General features: G+C 42.8%; 1 protein-coding gene across 1 annotated transcript in view; it reads right to left on the bottom strand.

Annotated features, from left to right (window-relative positions):
- Nucleotides 1–12,093, bottom strand: part of LOC132497312 (testis expressed protein 56-like) — a 13,286-nt gene extending 1,193 nt beyond the window's left edge. The window contains exons 1-3 of the mRNA XM_060110404.1: nucleotides 12,016–12,093; nucleotides 8,782–8,914; nucleotides 3,754–3,952 (exon numbers count right to left, since the gene is read on the bottom strand). Of these exons, the coding sequence (XP_059966387.1) occupies nucleotides 3,754–3,952; nucleotides 8,782–8,914; nucleotides 12,016–12,093 (410 nt within the window). The remainder of the gene's footprint in view (nucleotides 1–3,753; nucleotides 3,953–8,781; nucleotides 8,915–12,015) is intronic.

The following is a 12,093-nucleotide window of genomic DNA, read 5'->3' as shown; positions in this document are numbered from 1 at the left end:
CAAGACAGCTTGTAGTCTCAACCTAAGCAGGTTGATTACTTGCTAAAACAAAACCATCAACATTCTCCAGATAATGCAACAAAACTCAGGATCCATGCAACATAATATTCACAGTGTCCATGATACAATCCAAAATTATTGACATACAAAACACCATGAAAATGTGAACAGTAAGGTGAAAAAAGACAACACATGTCAATCCCAAGATGACCTAGATGTTGGAATTGTCCCACAAAGATTTTAAAGCAGTTGTCATAACTGTGCTCCACAAGGTAAAGAAAAACACACTTGAAATGATTAAAACTACATGAATTCTCATCAGAGAAATAAACTACAAAAAAAAAAGAACCAAATAAAATATTTAGAACTGAAAATCTGAAATTTAAAAATAATTCTCTAGGAAATTCCATGGTGTTCCAGTGGTTAGGACTCAGCACTTTCACTGTGGTGGCCTGGGTTCAATCCCTGGTTGGGGGACTAAGATCCCACAAGTTGCATGATGTAGCAAAAAAAAAAAAAAAAAATCTGGAGGGACTCTAGCAGAATGTAGATGACAAAGGAGTCAAAGAACCTAGAAGATAAATCAACAGAAACTAAGCAATGTGAAGTACAGAGAGAAAAAAGTGCTATAGGAAAAATAAGAGTGACAGCAAGATGTTGGAAGTTTCAGGCACTCATTGCCCAACAGAAACATCAAATAATCAACTACAGAAACCCGTCAGACATCTACAGCAAACAAGTGAATGTCCAGTCAAGAAAAAAATTACATTAAAAATGAGAGGAGGTTTTGTGACATTTTTACTCACTCTTGCCCCACCTACTCCACTGCATGATGTGGTTGGAAGGAATTTGTCTAATTCCCACCTCCTCTTGGGATGGAAGGAACAGACTGGAACTTGTTTGCAACATTCTGGCCTGTCTGGGTTGCCTGAGGGATTGGTTGCTGTCTTGCCTGACTCAAAGTTCAGATGGAAACGCTGGCATAGTTTGGGTCTTGGGCTAGAAGCCACAGAAGGCAGTGAAACACGTGAAAAGTACAAGCTGATTGCACACCCATGGATGCAGAGAAAGAGATTACAAGCAGAGGAAGACAATAGAGCATTTAAGACCCTGAGAAGAAGCTGGAATGAGACTCTGGGAAGACATTTAAAAGCAGTGGGGGGGGGGCAGGATTTAAAAAAACAAAACCAAAAATTAAACCTACACACAGACCCAGACAGGAATCATGCCCAGTTAAACCTGAAAAGGCCTGGGCTCATCTCGGGACTCATGAGCCCACCATTTCAAGGTCTTGCACAGCAGTGTGCAAGCACTGGGAGAGGTGGCTGTTCTTTTAAATGCACAGTTTTCAAGAAAAGGTCATAAGGCATGCAAAGAAACAGGGAAATGTGACCCATTCAGAGGAACAAAATCTCCACAAATAGTCCATGAAGAAACACAGGCATGAGACTTACTAGACAAAGACTTTAAAACAGCTGTCAAATATGTGCAAAAGAGCTAAAGGAAAACATGGGCAAAGAACTAAAGGAAATCAGGAAAACACTGAACAAAATAATATTAACAGAGATGGAAATTATTTTTTTTAATTAATTCTGAAGATGAAAATTACAATAACAATTGAAAAATTCACTAGAGGGGTTCACCAGTAGACTCAAACAGGAAGAAGAAAGAATCAGCAAACTTAAAGACATTTGAAATTATTGAGTTTGAGGAGCAAAAAGAAGAAAGAACAAAAGTGAGCAGAGAGTAAGTGACTTACGGGACACCATCAAGCGACCAGTATGCACACAATGGGAATTCCAGGAGGAGGAGGAGGAGGAGAGACAGTGGGACAGAGCCATATATATTTGAAGAAATAATGGCTAAAAACTTAACACAGTTTGAGGAAAGACATGATATACAATGCAAAAAGCTCCATGAACTATAAGTAGGATAAACACAAAGAGACCTACACTGAGACACATTATAATCAAACCTGTCAAAGACAAAGCATGAATCTTGAAAGCAGAAAGAGAAAAGCAACTCATATACAAGGGATCCCCAATAAGATGATGAGCAGATTTCTCAGCAGCCAGAAGGCAATGGAATGATATATTGAAAGTGCTGAAAGAACAAAAAAAATTGTCAACTGCTAACTCTACATCTGGCAAATAGTGTTCTTCAAAAGTGAGGGAGAAATTTAAGACATTCCTCTACAAAGTCTGGGGGAGTTCATTACCACTAGATGTGCCCTCCAAGAAATGCTAAAGGGAGTCCAAGTTGAAATGAAAGGATGCTAGATAGTAAGTCAAAGCCACATGAAAGTATAAAGTTCTCCAGCAAAGGTAAATACATGCACACAAATATAAAACTATTTTTGAAATTTTGCTTTGTAACCTCACTTTTTATTTTGTACAGGATTTAAAAGACAAATGCTTAAGATATAATTATAAATCTAAGTTAATGGGTATATAATATATAAAGATGTAATCTGTGACATCAATAACAAATGGAGAGGCAGAGTTGTAAATCAGTAGCTTTTGTATGCAGTTGGTAAAAATTTAAGACAGATCATCATGATTTTAGGATGTTATCTGTAACCCCCATGGTAACCACAGAGAAAATATCCATAGAAAATACCCAAAAAGAAAGGAGGAGGGGATCAAAATGTGTCAACACAAAAATATCAACTCACAGGAAAGTAGTAATGGAGGAAATGAGGGACAAAAAAATGATATAAGACATACGGGAACAAGATGGCAAAAGTAAGTGCTTCCCTATTGATAATTACTTTAAATGTATTAAACTCTCCAATCAAAAAAAAAACAGATTGACAGAAATAATTTTTAAAAATCAAGGTTCGGGCTTCCCTGGTGGTGCAGTAGTTGAGAGTCCGCCTGCCGATGCAGGGGACGCAGGTTCGTGCCCCGGTCCGGGAAGATCCCACATGCCGCGGAGCAGCTGGGCCCGTGAGCCATGGCCGCTGAGCCTGCGCGTCCGGAGCCTGTGCTCCGCAACGGGAGAGGCCACAACAGTGAGAGGCCCGCGTACCGCAAAAAAAAAAAAAAAAAAAGAAAAAGGAAAAGAAATCGTATCTTTTTCTAATTACAATGGAATTAAACTAGAAATCAACAGCAGAAGGAAAACTGGAAAATCCACAAATATATGGCAATTAAACAACACACCTCTAAACAACCAATGAGTCAAAGGGGAAATTAGAATATATCGTGAAGCAAATGAAATAAAAACACAACCTACCAAAACTTTTGGGATAAAGTAAAATCAGTGCTAAGCGGAAAATTTATAGCTGTACGTGCTTATGTTTAAAAGAAGAAATCTTGTAGACTAGGTGTAAAGCCAAAGTTCTACCACTCATATGATACTATCCTAGGTCCCTGGTCATGCTTGGGGTGGGCTGGTGCTTCCCAACTCATGCAGCATAAAAGCCCTACAGCTCGGGGGTTGGGTCCCTAAGAATCCCTCTCCAGCCTTGCTAGGTCTCTGCTCACTGACCTGGAATGCGATGGCCCGTGGGGAACCCACGCTCCTGCTGCAGTCTCCATGAGTTTTCTCCCAGTGAGGGCTCCTGCAGACACTGGGAGGTGTGAAAACGGGACTCATGCGCTTTTATACAGAGCAATGCTTGTTTCCACACTCACCGTATATGCCAAAGACAACATTGTCATTTTTTAGCTTTTTAAGGCATAAAGAGAGTTTGTGGTCATCCTATACATCTCTAAATATGCCTGCATAGGACAAAAATTAGGCACCTACCTGACAACTATGGTTGACATTGGAGGCTCCTCTGTGTTTTTATTCCACAAATGGCATTTCTTCCACCCCTGATTTGCATTGTTGTCGACTTTTCTTCTCCACAGGAGCATACTGCTTGGTTTGGGGGTCAGATTAATCTCTTCGGGAAATTGATGTCTTTCTAAGATCCTTTCTAAGCCAGAGAATTCAGAATTCTCACCTAGTAATAGAACAATCATTAATACAATTCAATGTTCCTTTCCATCTTTGCATAGCACGAGTAAGATGTCATTAATTTGAGAAAGACTATTTGTGCCACTTAATTGCTATTTAGGTCTGCCATTTCTTCATTCCAAAAATATCAGTGAGCAACATTTAGACCGTAGCCTGGTTCTAGACATCTAATAGATGCACAGCAGGAAATGAGTGAATGAACGAACAAAGCAGGTGTGCTCGTTCTACCCCAGGTACTGAAGGTCATCGGTGTGATCTCTGCATGATTCTCAACCGAATGGTAACTGGACTACTATTTTTATCTTCAGCGATATTAACCACACTCTGCATTGACATCACATCCACTGCTTCACACTGACCTCAGTTGGCCCCTAACCAAATCGCGCATCCGTAGTGACACAAAGAACTTGTGCCAGAATGTAATCCAGTACGCTGCTTCCTTCCTTCCTTAAAACCATCTTCTCCAAAAAGAAGGAAGGAAGGAGAAAGAGGTAGAGAGAAGGAGAGAGGGAAGGAGGGAAGGAGGGAGGGAGGAGAAGGGGAGTCGGACCACGCAGGGTGTTTAGTGACATAGCTGAGTTGTCTTGTAGTGTAAGCTTGTTATCTCTTTGCCAGCTGGTAACAATTTGAGAAGCAAAAGCCAGTTTGCAGGCTGTGCTATGAGCACCTCTGTAATCCATTTGGGTGCATAGAAAATAAGCTGTTACACACCTACCGTAGGAAGAGAAGCTGAGCCTCAGAGAGACTCAGGGCGACCCTGCATTGGATTAGGAATTAGATCAGTGCTCGTCCAGCCCCCATTATTTCTCAGGCTGAATCCCTGAAGGTCCCTCCCAGGCAGGGTAATTGACAGAGACCTAAGGGACAAAGAATTGGCTCAAGGGACCATAGGTTGGCATTCGGACTAAATGGCTTAATGACTTGATGAATAGATTGATCCTTAGGAGCCAGAAAAACCACTCCAAGTGAGTCAAGAGCAGGCCTGGAATATGGAGCTCCTGCCCAGTGGGTGAAGGCCAGGGCTCTTAGCAGCAGTTTATTAGCTCAGTGACCACACGGCTGGGGCTCCCAGAAGCTCCCACAGGCTTGCCCAAACAATAGGAAGAGCATAGGGCTTGCTTTGGTTGTCAGAATTTCAAATCTAATGAAATGGACAGCAGCCTACATGGCAGGAATACTACCAGTTGCTAAAGATGTATCAATATCTATTCATGTCTACACTGGGAGGCTAAGAGAACAAACTCTAAATCAACATATAACTGGAATATCACTGGGAAATCAAAACCCACTTCTCCAACCTCCAACCTCCAATGCTCACTATATTTTCGATTTTAAAATTGCATTTTAGTTACAAAAATTAAAGACACATGAAAAGATTTCCACTGGAATAAATAAAATCAAACAACTTAAAGAAGTATACATAGTGTAAAAAATTAATGAACAGAAACCTCAAATAGAGCCGGGAGACCAGCAGGGGGAGCTCTCACCCCTGCATTCAGAGCTGAGCCCAACCAGAAAGAAGAAAGATTCCCTTCTTTCCTGCTAGGACTCAACCGCAGACTCTTTGTTTACTATTTTTGTTGCGCTCCTACCTTCCTTTCCCCTCTATAAAATGTTCTCCTTCCCATGCCATGTGGAGACTTGCCGGTGGTTCACCGAGGTTGTAGACCCCGAATTGCGGTTCTCTTCCGATCCTGAATAAACCCGTCTTTGCTGGAGAAATACCAGGCGGTCCTTTTGGTTCAAGTCAACAGCAAAGGGAACATCTTCCTCCCTCCCATCTCTACCCTTCCTCAGAGGTAGGCACCACCCTGAATTTGCTGTGTCTCCTTCTGGAACTCTTTTCCATGCATTTATATACATATTTGCATTTACAAATACATAGTCTTCTTTTGGCAAAAATGGAATCATTGTTCCTTATTTTGTAGCTTGTTTATTAAAACCCTGCAGTGTGTTTTACAGATATTTTAATGTCAACTTTCTTTTTAACAGTATTCCACAGTATGGATGTATCCGTTTATTTAACCATTTGGCTGTTGAATGACATTAGGCTGTTTACAGTTTTTCACCGTTATAAACAGTGCTTCAACATACACCCTTGTTCCTGCATCTGTGTGCACGGGTGCCAGTATTTCTCTAGGACACTAACTAGAAGAGGAATTGCTAAGTTGAAGGGCATGCGTATATAGCAGGATGTTAAAATGTGAATTTTTCTGTTGTCTCAGATTTGTCCTAAGGCCACACAGTCTGAAAAAATCTAGTGGTGCCTGATACCCAGCTATGAACAACAAACTTATCTGTGTAAGAAAAAGCTAAACATTCTTTGGCACATGAAGACTTCTTTAGGCAGAGCTGTTGTAGTGCTGGGTACTGTAGCATCTCCCCTCCCCCTGGCAAATGAAGGTACTTTAAGAGAACTACGTGAGCCGGGCTGCGTCCCCTAACACCTGATGTATTAGTGTCCTGGGGCTGCCATAAAGCAGTATGACAAACTGGGGGCTTAAGCAAAAAATGTATCGTCTAACAGCCTGGAGGCTGGAGATCCAGAGCCAAGGAAGGTGTCCTCAGGGCTGTGTTCCCTCTGAAGCCTCTAGGAGAGAATTCTTCCTCGCCTCTTCCCAGTTTCTCGGGTTTGCAGGGGATCCTCAGTGTTCCTCGACTTACAGACGCATCACTCCAATCTCTGCCTCTGTCGTCACGTGGCCATCTTCTCCCTGTGTGTCTCTGTCTTCTTATAAGGACCGGTATATTGGATTAAGAACCCACCCTGCTCCATTATGACTTCATCTTTACTTAATCACATCTGTACCTCTGTAAAGACCCTATTTACAAATGAGGTCACATCCCGGGATACTGAGGGTTAGGACTTAGACATATCTTTGGGGGCACACAGTTCAACCCTTAACACCCAGAAAGGTCTAATGGTAAAGGGTTGGGACCGTAGCTGCCTGTGCCCACAGAGAAAAGAGGTCAGTGCAGGAAACTAGCTATACTTTCACCAACCAGGTCAAGGTCAGAGGACAGGGGTCAAATTTCCTCCGAGCTCCCAGAAAGGAGTCAGCTTTGAGTTATCTTGAATAGGATTTCAAGAGGACTCTGTTAAAGGCTGAGGCAATCTGGGATGAAGTAGGATGGAAGTGTACCGTGCCAATGCTGGGGCGGTGGGGGGTTGGGGGAGAGGTCAGTAGGAGGCTGTGCAGGTGAGACCCCCAGCAGTGGAAGCCCCCAAAGAACCCACACAAACGCCACAGAGAGAAAAGGTCAGCTATTGAAGGCAGCCACTCTCCAGAGACCACAAATGACAGAGGACACTGTGATGTTTCTGCAATCGAGGAGAAGTTTTCCCATTCCTCCCACCCTCACCCTTGTCAACCTAAAAGTAGCCACCAAGGGAGGGAGCAAAGCAAGAAGAAGACATCCGGCCCATGGCCCCACCTGCTGCCAGTTTCTGAGTCTAAATCAGGCCGGTGAAGTGCAGAGCAGAGAGCCTTCAATCTGGACGAGGGTTTGGAGTTTGGAGATGAGAGAGGACTTTTTAGTACCTGAGCATGACCAGGAAAGCTACGAGATCTGCTTGTAAGTTCACCCAAAGGCGATGAGCGAAGATCAACAGAATGGGTACAAGGCGGCAGTTGTGAGAAGAAGAAAATGACTTTCTGCTTACTCTTTACCAAATTCAACTCATTCAATAAGCCAGCAACATACATTTAAAATTTTGACAATTTCTTTGAAAGAGCCTGAATCAAGGAACATGCCATCAGTTGTGAGGATACTAATTTCCCCACATGTTTAGTATTAAATTTTACCACTATGATAGCCTAAAAGGATCTCCTTGGTTTATCTTTTACTTCTTTGATTACCAGAGTGCTTGAACATCTTTCATGCCTATTGATGGCTTGTGTTTCATCTTGTGAACTGCCTGTCTATAACGTTTATCTATTCTATTAGGTTGCTTACATTTTTCTTGATGATTTTTAGGTAATCTTTAGTGTAATCTGGATCTTGCAATTGATTCACAATACTGTGGATTCAGGGATTAGGGATTAATTAAAATACAAATGGCCAACTTGGCCATAATGTTTTAAAATCATTACCCCAATACCCACCTTCCTACACAGGACTTGTGTATTAATCACTGTGACAGCTGCTACTTTGCTCCCTAAGTTCTTGGGGCGCAAGTGGCTGCCATCCACCTGGGCTTGAACACCCCAGGAGGTAGGTTCCACCCAGCTCTGTGAGTCAGCGGAGTTATCACCCTCCGGGTCAGAATCCGGAAGGGGCAGCCCACTCCATACTGTGAAAGGCAAAGTTTGCCTAGAATGCCCCAGGGAAATGGCCAGCATTTCCCTAGGGGTGGTACAATCCTGGTGACAGAAAGGAGGAGTAGAAAGTAGAGCCAGGCAATAAACCAAAGCCTGACCTTCAACTGGGAAGTTCTCTCACTAATCTTAAAATCAGCTCTAAAGCTGAAATTGTACATTTACTGGTATCTGCCATTCAGTCCCCTTTCCATCTTTCCACAGGTATGCTCTGCCTGAAGAAGAGTGACAGAACTATCTTGCTTCATAAAAGACCAACTTAAACAGAAGGAACCTGACGAGGCCATGGGAAAGTCAAGTCAGTGTGTGGGTAAACCGCATGAGCCCTGAGCAGGGGGTCCCACAGCACGATCAGGATGGGCCATGGGTCTCAAGGGTGGACCACAGCTGCTCTCTAAGACTGAATTCTCACTCGTGGCTAAAGGAGGGGCCGTGGGTACCACCACAAACTGTACACTTTCTAGAAAGAGCTGGCACCTACCCTCTGCCCACATACATTTTTTCTTGTCTTCTGCACTCTTGTAGGAAAAGAGCAGCTCCATCATACGATTTGGAAGCAGCTTGTGAAGGTTAGACAGAGTCTCAAAGGTGTGACGGAGAACCTCAGGATGGTTATAGTTTTTTGGGGTCTTAGGTTTTTCAAGGAGTGGGAGTTTCAGTTCAACTTGATTGTTCCTGGCTGTTCCCATGCTGACCCGTTAAGTTACGGAGAAGAATGCACAGAGAATTTGAAGGGTGGAGTCCCTCGCAACTGCTCTTTCTCCAAGCTTTCCTTCATCTCCAGGAAGGTACCATGGAAACCATTTTCTGGTCTCTGACTCCTGAGCATTCTGAGGGTCACAATGGCCCAGAGCTTAGCCTGGAACCGGCATGCTCACCCTGCACCTTCCAACCAGAGGAAATCAGCCTTTCACAAATATCCCAAGTCTGGCAGGGATTGTAGGCAGAAACCCCAGTTTCCTGTCTGGACATGGACAGTATCTGGGGAAGACAGGGTGCTTCCCTAAAGGAAAGGGGCACCCGGTGGGCACACATCAGTGTTATTTTCCCATTGGGCCCCTGTGGAGGCCATGCACCCTGTGTGAACATAATTAAGGCTCCACAGACTGACCAGGCCCTGAGGGAGTGTGGTTACATCAGCACAGTTCTCAAGCAGAACTGGGGAAAGAGCTTCCTCGTCCACAACCGAGGAAATGTCCAGATTAACACAGATAAGAAGCTCACCGGCTTCTTATTCTCATAACCAAACACCAAGGAGACAAAAGTAAACAAACAAAAATTCTCAGCTCTGGCTTTACTGTAGAAGCCATTCTTCATTGTGGACCAAAAGCAGAGGAAAGATAAAACAGGGAAACAACAAGGACCTACTGTATAGCACAGGGAACTATACTCAATATCTTGTAATAACCTAAATGGAAAAGAATATGAAAAAGAATAGATATGTGTATATATATATATGTCTAACGGAATCACTTTGATGTGCACTTGAAACTAACACAACACTGTAAATCAACGATACTTCAATTTTTAAAAATAAGATATAAATTTAAAAAATTAAGAAATCAAAAAACAAAAACAAAGAAAAGCAGAGGACAGTAGACGTACTAAATAATCTTAAACGACCACACTTGATAGCACAGCCCCCAACAAAGACAGAAGCTGCCAACGACTACTCCCAGAGTTGGGGCAAAAATGTAAATATGAGGTCTGTTATCGCTGCTTCTTCATTTCAGCGTGTTCCAGCTAAGCCAGGCTCACCATAATTGCTCTATTCTATGAACTGGCTGGACAATCACACTCCAAAGTGGTCAGAAATGGGGAAAGCCACATGAGCCAAGGGTGCCACGGCAAAGTCTGGGAGTGTTTGCCAGCTTTTTACCAAACTTAAAAACCCTTGGCCAGGATTGTAAAAAAATCATGATGGTATCATGGTGCCCAGCACAGGAGATACAAAATTCCACTTTTTAATTGAATGGATAAAGAAGATGTGGCATATATATACAATGGAATATTACTCAGCCATAAAAAGAAACGAAATTGAGTTATTTGTAGTGAGGTGGATGGACCTAGAGTCTGTCATACAGAGTGAAAGAGAAAGACAAATACCGTATGCTAACACGTATATATGGAATCTAAAAAAAAGAAAAAAAAGGTTCTGAAGAACTTAGGGGCAGGACAGGAATAAAGATGCAGATGTAGAGAATGGACTTGAGGACACGGGGAGGAGGAAGGGTAAGCTGGGATGAAGTGAGAGAGTGGCATGGACATATATACACTACCAAATGTAAAACAGATAGCTAGTGGGAAGCAGCCGCATAGCGCAGGGAGATCAGATCGGTGATTTGCGACCATCTAGAGGGTTGCGATAGGGAGGGTGGGAGGGAGACGCAAGAGGGAGGGGATATGGGGATATATGTATACTATAGCTGATTCACTTTGTTATATAGCAGCAACTAACACAACAATGTAAAGCAATTATACTCCAATAAATATGTTAAAAAAGTAAAACTTTAAAAAGTAAACACAAAGGCATACTTTAAATACAACTATATTTAAAATATGGTATAGGGCTTCCCTGGTGGCGCAGTGGTTGAGAGTCCGCCTGCCGATGCAGGGGACACGGGTTCGTGCCCCGGTCCGGGAGGATCCCACATGCTGCGGAGCGGCTGGGCCCATGAGCCATGGCTGCTGAGCCTGCGCATCCGGAGCCTGTGCTCCGCAGCAGGAGAGGCCATAACAGTGAGAGGCCCGCATACTGCAAAAAAAAAAAAAAAAAAAAATATATATATATATATATAGTATAGAACTAACGAGAACTACTGGAATAGAATGTGATTCTCATCAATTTCATGGGTGTTTTTGGAGCAAGAAGGGAATTGGTGGAGGTGAGGTGGGTAGAATATTCTGGTAGCCAGAAGTTTCTCTCTTCCAAGCAGATTTGGGTGAATTACTCTAAATCCTCATTTACATAAATAGGAAAGAACAAACCATGTCTTAAGACATTCAACAGGCCAAGGAAGTGATTTATTAAAATCGATTTTTTTCAATCCACATAAATTGACCCATGTTTTTCTTAATTCATTTTATTGAAGTATAGTTGATTTACAATGTTGTGTTAATTTCTGCTGTACAGCAAAGTGATTCCGTTATATATATATATATATATATATATATATATATATATATATATACATTTTCCCCCATATTCTTTTCCATTATGGTTTATTATAGGATATTGATTATAGTTCCCTGTGCTCTACAGTAGGACCTTGTTCTTTATCGATCCAATATATAACAGTTTGCATCTGCTAATCACAACCTCCCACTCCATTCGTCCCCTCCCCTCCTCCCCCTTGGCAACCACAAGCCTGTTCTCTATTTGATCCATATGTTCTCAATCATTGGTCTAAATAACAGTTGTTGGACTCTTTCTAGAGACTTGAAGTTTATTGACCTTGGCTGAAATCAGGAGGTCACAATGATCACGTTTATTTTTATTTTATTTTATTTTATTTTTTGCGGTATGCGGGCCTCTCACTGTTGTGGCCTCTCCCATTGCGGAGCACAGGCTCCGGACGCGCAGGCTCAGCGGCCACGGCTCACAGGCCCAGCCTCTCCGCGGCATGTGGGATCTTCCCGGACCGGGGCACGAACCCGTGTCCCCTGCATCGGCAGGCAGACTCCCAACCACTGCGCCACCAGGGAAGGCTCCCTGCTTCATCTTTTTAACCTTGCCACCAGCATCAGCCTTCTTGGCTGCAGGTTTTTTCTCCTTAGTATCTGGCTTCTCAGCCTTTTCACCCGCCAT

The sequence above is a fragment of the Mesoplodon densirostris genome, chromosome 10 (assembly GCF_025265405.1).
Source record: "Mesoplodon densirostris isolate mMesDen1 chromosome 10, mMesDen1 primary haplotype, whole genome shotgun sequence".
NCBI lineage: Eukaryota > Metazoa > Chordata > Mammalia > Artiodactyla > Ziphiidae > Mesoplodon > Mesoplodon densirostris.
The sequence above is the reverse complement of the archived record's forward strand: the minus strand, read 5'-3'. Positions and strand labels throughout refer to the sequence as shown.